General features: G+C 34.5%; 1 protein-coding gene across 1 annotated transcript; it reads right to left on the bottom strand.

The window, feature by feature from the left end:
- Positions 1-8,733: 8,733 nt before the first annotated feature.
- Positions 8,734-10,646, bottom strand: LOC136795629 (serine/threonine-protein phosphatase 6 regulatory ankyrin repeat subunit B-like; the record flags this gene model as incomplete). The annotated part of the gene is given in 1 exon segment (XM_067046828.1): positions 8,734-10,646. A coding segment is annotated over 1 exon segment (1,011 nt). The 3' UTR covers positions 8,734-9,635.

The raw sequence follows: 10,646 nt of genomic DNA, 5'->3' as shown, positions 1-10,646 counted from the left end.
TTAGTTATAAATAGTAGTCTAGTTTCGGTACAACATGAGTGGCCGATGGTGCTTCTATATTTGGTTGTAGTTATAGAAACTATACAATCTCAGCTTCAGTCTACACTGCGTGAGCTCCTGGCAGCTTCTACTCTCCTTTTACAACATAAAGATTTAAACCTTGTTTACTGTCCGAGATTATCCTATAACAGGCCGGCAACACTTATCCAACCCTGACCACTACCTCTGCTTTATAGGATAAGCGCGGACCGAAAAAGAAGGTTTAACTCTTTCTTTTGTATAAGGAGAGTAGAAGCAAAGAGGAGCTCAAGCAGTGTAGACTGAAGCTGAGAATGTGTAGTTTTTATAACTACCATCAGATGGATGCACCTAGTACTATCGGAAGTTTTATTTAGTTTTTTTTTTTCAAAACCCCTACAAAATTTTAGTGACATATTTATAAACAATGCCTTTATTTATAGAAGAGTAAATTTTCTTAAATAATAACCCTAAAAGAGCTATTTACGTCCAATAATTCCCGAGATATAGCTTTTGAAAATGCAAATATGATATTTATGATATTTGACAAAATGTACTCAAAATGTTATTTTCTAGTTGTTCATATATTCATATATGTTCATCGCTTGTCCAACCCTGGCGTCTACGCTCCTCCGTTTAGGCCGATTAAAATTTTTTTTAATTTGTGGGGATGGCTTTGAATTATTCCATACAGTCAATAATTAATTACCTATATTCTATTAGTTAATAAACTATATTATTTTATTTAGTGAGTACTTGGTTTTTTAAGTTAAATCAATGATCTTCTACTGGAAGAGTTTCTAGAAACTAATATGAAATTGGTGAATGAACACAATCTTCCTCATTAAAATATATTAGTTTATTTGAAAGACAATAATCTTTTAGATTTACCCCCATCTTCAGGTTGCCAGAAAACAGATTCATAAATCTAACATATACTTACAACATTAACCCTATATAACATTATATATTAATATATTCATAAACTATTTACCTGATTAACTTTTTTATATATAATATATATTTAACTCCTTATTTGTCATTTCATGCTAATATTAAACATATTATTGTCAGTAAAAGAAACTTTCTATAATATTATCTATTTTTACTAAACATTTCTAAATCAAGGGGAATAATTACCTTCCTATAACTATGATAGCAACTATATAGACTATAACAATAATCTCCTACCTCTATTACCACAAAGATGAACAATCTTTGCTTATAGCTTTTGAAAACGCAAAATTTCTTAAAATTCTACTGAAAGATTAGTAGTTAGTTCACTTATGTTGAGAAATCTATATCTCAGGAACGTCCTAATAGACATCTGTACGTCACATAGTTCCTGAGATATAGATTTCTCAACATAAGTAAACTAACTACTAATCTTTCAGTATAATTTTAAGAAATTTTGCTTTTTCAAAAGCTATATCTCGGGAATTATTGGACGTAAATAGCACGTATTTAGATTTTCGTTAAAAGAAAATTAATAATCATCGAAATTGTTATATTTTAAAATTTGTTCAACGTTCTTAATTTAATTTGATCATGAATTAAAAAAAAAAAAAAGATTAACTAGAATTTTTTTATATGCCATATTCTGTGGAGATTTTGTTCCTTTTTTTTTTTCTCTCTTTTTTGATATATTGAATTTAAAATATTAGATCGTAAAATATACTAAGATGATGCATTGTTTATCAATGTTAAACAATAACCATTCTGCAATAGTAATCGATATATTCCCATTAATTATTTAATTTTTTTCTACAACTAGGATATTTAACAGCATAGTTTACATAAAATAAAATTACTGTGACTGTTTTTATTTTTTAAAATCATTTTATGATCTAATTGCAATACATGTTTAAACTTTTAATTCTTAATAATATTTTTTATACGAAATTAGATCATTTAAATCATAATGGACACTAATAAAAGTGTTTAGAGTTTTTTTTTCTGCTTAATTTTAATCCTAAATACCCAAATGCTAAAAAATAAACTTAAAGTACCCCACATTCTAATAGAGACAGAATATACTATAAATAAAGTCATTTGATATATACTCACAAACAGAGCGAAGTGATTTACTGTGAGAGAGGTATATAGACTAGAGAGAGCAACATGGCTAAGGCAAAACCAAGATATATTCCCTAGTGAGCACTGGAGTACAATGAGCCCAAAGATCTAACTTTGAATAAATCAAGGACGACGTAGCGAGAGTCGTTATTTATAATCATTACTTCGATGATCATATAGCAGATAGATCATTTTCTGGCTGGTTGTAGCAGATGATATCATCAAGGACTGCAAGCCACGATCTTCATTTCTATTTTTTTTTCACAAGCTAATGTAGGAGGAAATAATCGACCTTATCCTATTGCAAAATTCAGAACATGAATGGTCAAATACAATGCCTTAAAATTTATTTTGAAATATAATACTATGGGAATTTTAAAAATATACGGAAAACTTTTTGTTTTACAATATTGAAAGATTTTTTCGATAAAATTGGTTATTGTTTTCATGAATAAATCATATAAATTTCAAGGATCATTTCTAACGAAACAGGTATATTACATAATAGCCATGAGATATACGAAAAATACGATTTTTTTTTAATATATTTTTATAAGAACTTTTTTAAATTTTCAATAATTGAAAATCATCTTTTATTTCGTCGCTGCCTCCCACTCTGAAGGAAGGTATTGCTAAGCAATTTCACTTGATAACTCCTCCCTCTATAACGACCAAGTTTTGCATCAGTTACTTTATTTTAGTTAACTCTTATGAATTAATATTTATTTATCAATTAATTCGGAAAACATTTTTTTTTTAATATTTCTTAAATTTTATTTTTGTATTTCTTTTATATATTTTTATCTGCTAGACTAATAGTTTTACTAATTTCATTTTTTGTTTCGTTTGTGGTTTAAGATGTAATGCTCAACTGCATCTTAGGCTTACTTTGTTGTTAATAAAAAATATTTCAATAACTACAAGTAAAAGTCAGCCGTTACTAACGGAGGCCATATTAGCTGATCGAGCAGATCAGTTGACTCGAATGTAGGTGTATAGAGGTACCAGACCTAATAAAGTTAGTCTTGTTTAGTCATTCACACAGTTTTCTTCTATCTACCTTTTATCTCTTTATTAAGAATCTTACGCTGTCACGTAACTGGTGCCGAAAGCCGGGAACGAGTGCATAGTCTAAAAGATATTTTTAAAATTAAAAAAAAAATATTTTTTCTCCCCTATTGTTGTTCATAGTCAACTCTAATAAGCATTTAAAGATGCCATTTGCTGCAGCGCAATTAATTGCTAATGAATGGATCATAATTCGTACTGCAACGTCACAGAACCTACGCAATGCAAATTCAGATTTAGAAAGGTTTACTGAAGAAATGGGTGGTTTAGTAAATTCATTTATAATATAATATAATTAATAAAATAATTTAGTGAAATGATTCAGTTGATGATTTCTCATAAAATATCCTTACAACATATCTGAATAGCAGGATGTGGGTGAAGAGCTGACGGTGGTTATGGTTATGCGTATTGTTATCATCTTTTTTTTTTTTTTTTTTTTAATAATTTATTTATTGATATTTACAACTGTATACACATATATACAACAAGTAAATTTGCTGTAGGTGACAGTAACATGATAAAAACATGTGGAGAATCTACCCACTGATAGAACTCCAATAACATTTCTAGAGAAGAAGATCTCGAGGCCATCTTTTCAGAACGCCTTGGAGGATTATTAGGTAATGAAGGAGAAGCCAAGTTAGAAACAAGTGGATTTGGGTGGTTGAGGAGTTTATTATGGAAGGAACGGTATCTGGTTCTGGCCAAATCGGCAACATATGGAATATTGAGGTCCTGATGGATGACTTGATTTGTGACAAAATAAGGAGCATTAAGGATTTTACGAAGGATTTTGGACTGTAAGGATTGGATTCTGGAGGAATTTGATGGTTTAGTGGAGCCCCAAAGCTCAACTCCGTATGTCCAGATAGGCCTTATAATAGTCATGTAGATCAGTCTTTTTTAATGGATTGGCAATTTAGACCGTTTGTCTAGTAAATGTTGCAATAGTCGGAATCTACGAGCAGTTTCTTGTCTTTTTAGTCTTGTATGAGGATTCCATGTCAGTCGTTTGTCGAGATGTAGTCCTAAGTAACGGATCTGTTCGACAGGAATAAGTGGGGTATTATTAAAGGATATTGTAGGGGAAGAGGTCATGGGTTTACGTCGGAGGGTATATGTGATTTGGTGGGATTTATTGGAATTTATTTTAATCCTCCATCATCTTTGGTCTCTTTGAAGTGTTGATATCCTAGGTCTGCCCAGCCCCTTCTTTCTATGATCGAATTGTCCTACTCCACTTCCCAGCCCAAAGTGACTTAACTTTGTCCACAATCCAGTAGATCCATCAAGCCATCCCCTCTGATTATCTAGGGGGTTTTACCTTTTGTCGAAGCTCCACCTCTCGAGCATATGGCATAAAGACTCTAGAAGAAGTTTTGGAAATAAAGTATAACCGGCTTATCCTTGAGCTTGCTCGCAGATAGCCTTTCACGTTAGGTGATACAAGAGCTGCTGCCACGACAGGCTGCAAGTGTGGTAGAAGCGTGATTGGATACGTAACGGATCGGAGAGATATCTCAGTCGACATCCACGATCAGGGTTGCCTTTGTGTCGTCGGTAACTGTGGTGCGTATTGCTCGGGTCCCACTACATTATATCTTAAAAAGTTCCTGTGCATTGACAGGTGTCATCATTTTTCAGGGATCCACCCAGATGTTCAGATGTTAACAGGTTCAATTCATAGCGTTATTCATAAATAATTTTTTTTTGTGTATAATTAAGAAATATGATACTTCGTTTATGTGAAGAAATAATAATAATTTTTTTAGGCTATAACAGCCTCAATAACTTAAATATTGTTATGTAAAAACGAAATAATTAATTATATATGGCAGTATCAGAGAATATGTTACTTGCCAATTTTAAAAGAAGGCTAGTATTTCCATTGATAGAAATAATAATAATCACTTTATAATTGAGGCTTTTATACTCAATGATAATGACTTAAAAACAAATATGTTATATGAATAAAGACATAATTCATTACACATGGCAGTATCAGGGAATATAATACTCGCGAATGCCAAAATTTATGAAAATAAATATGTATAAAATGGGTTACGGCTCATATATGAAATAAGTATAATACTTCTCAGTAAAAAAAAAAAAAAATAAAAAAAAAATAAGATGCTTAGTAATCAAACAACTATAAAATTTGTAATAATAAACTGATAATAATATTAGTATATATCATTCAATAATATCGTATCAGTTTCTATAAAAAATATATACATTATTTTAATTGATAATATACCAACAATAGAATTATTAACTAATTAATATTTTTAATATAATAATTAAAATGTAATGTGTATAGTTTAATTTTTAGAATTAATTTCCTTTTCGCCAAAGCGATGATAGAGAAAATACAGCTGACTGTGGAGATCAGCTGGCATAAAGTATATATATACGAGCACGATTCGAAAAAAGTTAGTGTTTTAATAGCAACCGAGTAGATCATTTCTCTCTCCTTCTTCTTTGTTTTAGCAAAGGTTTAACTGGTGCCGTAACCCGAGATCTTTGGATACCAGAACAATTTTTAGTCTCAAGAAAAAAAATTTTTTTTCTTTTTCCTTTGTTCTCTCTGATTTATGGCAGGTAACGGAATGATGAGAGCAGCAGTTCTAAACATCGAGGATCAGAACTTTATCAATCCACTTCCAGCTGCAGCCAACCAACCTCTAGCAGCAGACATCCAACCCATATCTGCAGTCAACCCGGATATAAAGCCATTACAGGGAGTCTCTTTAGTATACCGGGTAGTCTCTGGAATGGATCACAAAGCCCGCACGGCAACCGCCCAGGACTTAAGAAAGGCAGATTCCAACCTTAAGAGGTTTACCGGAAAGACGGGAGAACTAAGTCATTTCCTAAAAGGGGGTGATCGACTTATGGATTGAATAGAAGTGAAGGCAACCGAAAACCTGCGCGGCAGTGAGGATGCTGAAGCGTTAAGAGCAGCTGTCGTCTGTAGGGTGAAAAGGAGCATCCTCAATCAGATTCCATCGGATGAAGAGACACCCTGGAGGGTCATCAAGGAAAGATTGAAGAAGCCATTCGGAGGAGGACGGTGGGCCCCAGCTTCACCGCCCTGATAGGCAAGGTGGGAGCTTGGGATAGGAATAGCAGAGAGAAATGGAAGATTAAGTTGGGAAGTAAAATCTAAAACTGTCATTTTCAGTGGAAGAATGCGGGCGCTCGAGTTAGAGCAATCAATTAGGCCGAGCATTGGAGACAAAGCCTTTGGGAGGATTTGTGGAATATATATATTTTTTTTAAAGAAGAAGACATGCTCGGGGCACCCAGGAAGACAATCCATGAGATCATAGTAAAAGAAGATAAGGTTACATATGTGAAAGAGAGGAGATACTCGCAGGCGCTACGTCACCACATCCGGGAAGAGCTCGAAAGACATTTTGGACAGGCTGAGCGGGGCGATGGTATTCAGCACATTGGACTTGAAGGTCCTATATTGATATCATCAAATCAAATTGTACTCTAAGGATCAATATAAGAAGGCATTCACATTCGAGAGAGGACATTATGAATTTATAAGAAAACTGTTTGGTCTCAAAAATGCTCCCATGACCTTCCTGCGCCTTATGGGCGAGTTTTTGAGGGGAATCGACGAACCTTTATGTCAGATTTACAAGGACGATCACCTAGTGTTCAGTAAGAAGAAGAAGAAGACGTGCAGCATTTTCTCAGCATATTCCAAAGAATTAGGATATTTGGGTTGAAGTTATCGGAAGAGAAATCATCGCTGGGGTAGGAACAAATTAATTTTTTGGGCCACACGATTTCCAGGGAAAGAGTTAAACCTGACGCGGATAAAGTGTCGCAGCTATAAGAAAGATGATGGTTCCTAGGGATGTGAAGGGAGTTCGGAGGCTGTTGGGAACTTATTATTACCGAAGATTTGTGCCAAAAAAAATGAGTACCTCTCTCCACTCAACAACTTTCTTAAGAAAGACAGAAAGGTATTCATCATCCCCATTATCGAAGATAATAGCAGTTGGTGCATGGAAAAACTGCAGCAGAAGTCGGTGTGTGCGTTCCCGGATTTCACTCGGCAATTCAATATCACTAATGAAGCAAGTGAGTATGCGTTGGGAGCGGTATTGTCTCAGGAGGGTAAAGGGGAAGATCGCCCAGTGGCGTATACCAGTAGGCGCTTGATAGATACGGAGACCAGATACAATGCGTTGGGACGAGAGCTCTTGGGAATAGTGTGGGCTGTTGACGACATTGGACCATATGTGTTGGGCAGAAGGTTTAGGGTACACACTGACCACTGGCCTCTGCAATTGGTGGGAAAGTTGAAGGAGTCTTCGGCCAGGATAACTTGTTGGAAGGTATTTCTCGCACAATATAATCTAGAATGAATATATAAACCAGGAAAAGAAAATGTGGTTGCCGATTGGTTGTCTTAAGCAATAAAAGTGAATGCAGAAGAAGAAGAAGAGGCCGGGGAACCGTGCTGGCAATTCCTGTGAGAATGGACACTAAAAGGGGAAGATCGACCAGATCTGTAGAATATTGAATAATACTTCGAAGCCTGGAGAAAAGTATGACCTGTAAGTTAGGAATGAAACCATTTGGGATAAAATCAAGCGGGTATGGCGTGATAAACACATAGGAATGGACATTCACCCGATGCAAGATGATGGAAATCCTTCAGGATGGCGAACGTCTGAGAGAGGTGACTGTAGCATATCATCGGGACAAAACGAATCACCGCGGAATCTTAGAGACATTGCAATCGTTAAAGAGAAAGAAGGAGATGAAGAAGACAATCACAGAAGTTGTAGGACATTGCGAAGTTTGTCTAAGCACGAAATATGACAGAAATCCACTAGGAGACAAGAAGAAAAACACCCCAGATGCACCGCTCAACGATCTACTGATCGATACTTTCACATGGAGAGGATATAAATGGATAACCATGATTGATATCTTCAGGAAGGCAGCAATGGCGCTTCAGGTTCAGGACAAGTCTTTGGAAGCATAGTTGACAGCTCTCAGATTGTGGTTCCAATCCCACGGAGTTCCGGAGCGCATCGCATCGGACGGGGGCAGGGAATTTAACTTATTCATTTACTGTATGAAATTTCTTAAATGTTATTCTTAGCTTTAAATTATGTATTTAGCCACAAATAGCCCACTTCTGCTGCTCACCCATGCACTATAATTCTTAACAGCCTCTAGTTCAGTGTCGTTTTTATTTTATTCTAAAATCTATTATTTTCACTTTCAACAAGATTCTGTTGTTTGTCCAATGACACAATTTGCCGGATTTACTTACAAACTTTCATCGCAACAAAATATTATCCAAGTATATTTTTTAAAAATAAAATATCGAAGTTTATTAACTTTTTTTTAATATGAGGTAAACAAATCCTTTACAATTATGTGATTGTTTTATTACCTGTTATATTTTGATTTTAATATCTGGAATAAAAATCGCTGTTATCAGGTTCATTTTGTTTTACATCTAGTAATTAAACATTGTTCCCTGAAATACAAGAAAAAAAAGGTGTGGCAAAGAAAAACAAATAGTTTCTCTGTGAAGCGTTCTATTTTCTAAATTCAAATAATTATATTACATTAAAGACATGAGACAATAATAACTATTCCACCTAGGCCTTGTTTCATAATGAAAGCTAATAGAATTAGTTCACAGTACAACTGTAGAAACTAGAGTGGTAATAATAATAATACTTAGTACTACTATTAGTGATATTAGAGGAATTAACAAATTGTAATACCGTATACTATAATATAGCTTCATGGCATCATGGTAGTCAGAAGTTTAAGTGTAGTTTTGTAGAGTTGGATCCCTGCCATCAGTACTCCGCTACGCCGCAACAGCCTTGATAATTTTATTTCGCACTTTCTTTACCAGATATTTTCTTATTGATTGAACCCTTAACCTTTATCGTTCTGAGAGTTTGCTTTATTGATATCAGGACAGTAATTATATACACATTGGCTATATGTAGAGAGTGTATTACTGCAATTTTGCAACTAACACAATGATTCATCATGTCCACTAGATAGAAATGAAAGATAACTTAATTTGTTCTTAAGCTTATTGAATCACTAATGAGGTTCATCAGTGAAAAGGATGAGGATCAACTCCAAAGCACTCCAGGAGGACGATTTGGAATTTTATGGAATATAATTAAAAAGTAACAAATTATTATTAAACATACTGCTAAATTATTTTATTCTAAATGTAATTAAATAAGTTATATTTAATTTTGACAGTAGATAATAATTATATAATAACACGGACATTCATCTATAAAACAACCGAAACAATTTTTAAAAATATCATGCTCTAAAGTGGGATGAATCTGAATTTTTTAATTATAACAAAATTTGTAGAATGAAAATTTATTAACATAATTTCTTTTATGGTATTATTTCCTGTTTTAGAATCTATAACAAAGGATAAATCAGTCCTAGGGGAGTTTTTCGTTCATTGTTCCCAATAAAGAAATACCGAAAGCATGACAATTACTATGCGTTGTCGCACAAGTGATATTTGATTCGTTTTCCCAATCTTCGTAATTTATGTACTTGATGACATTTTCGGTGCCTATTTTAAAAGAATAAGGTATTCCCAATTTAACACCCGGCAACTTTTGTACCGATAGCGATATTTGGTTTTTCAAAATATTTTGATGAGGAAGTGATTTCTGTAAATAATATGATGTTGTGATGTTGAGTTGGGTAGTGGAGAGATATCCTATAACCTCCTGATGTCCTTTCCAAGAAGCAGCGTAATTCAATGCTGTGAAGCCCCATTTGTCTTCCTTGTTTATATTTAGCAGAGCTTGACGAAGAATTTTTACAATGGTTGAGTGGCCTCTGGCAGCGCTGCGGTGCAAAGCAGTCCTCCCTTTAACATCAGGCTGAAGACTTTCGACCCCAGCCTGTAAGAGCATTGCTACTACTTTGGTGTGTCCTTCTCTGGAAGCTATGAACAAAGGAGTTTCCTGATCCTTATTCACAGACACACTTTCAGTCATTTCCTTTCCTTTCATAAGTAGCTCGAATATTACCTTGGAACGACCATATAGTGCGGCGTAATGGATAGGTTGGTTAAGCAACGCATCTCTTCTAGATAGGTCAGCTTTATATAATAAAAGTACATAGATAATCGTTGAATGATTCCCCATGGATGCTAAATGTAATGGTGTCATTTTGTTGAGATCCGTTGTATGGATATCTGCCCCACGAAATATAAGGTTATCTACGATCTCTAATTGTTCCACTTCTGTGAATTTGGTGCTCCATTCGCACGCTAGGTGGAGTGGCGTGCTTCCGTTTTCGTTTCTACTGTCGACCAAAGCTCCAAAATTAATAATTGACCGCACTACCTTCTGATATCTTTCTCTTGCGGCGAAATGTAATGGCGTCATACCAACAACGTCAGCTGCATCTATTTCTGCTCCTGCCTTTATCAACAT

The sequence above is a fragment of the Halyomorpha halys genome, unplaced genomic scaffold, assembly GCF_000696795.3.
Source record: "Halyomorpha halys isolate HHAL.00 unplaced genomic scaffold, Hhal_1.1 Scaffold401.1, whole genome shotgun sequence".
Lineage (NCBI taxonomy): Eukaryota > Metazoa > Arthropoda > Insecta > Hemiptera > Pentatomidae > Halyomorpha > Halyomorpha halys.
This window is presented reverse-complemented; position numbering and strand designations above follow the sequence as displayed.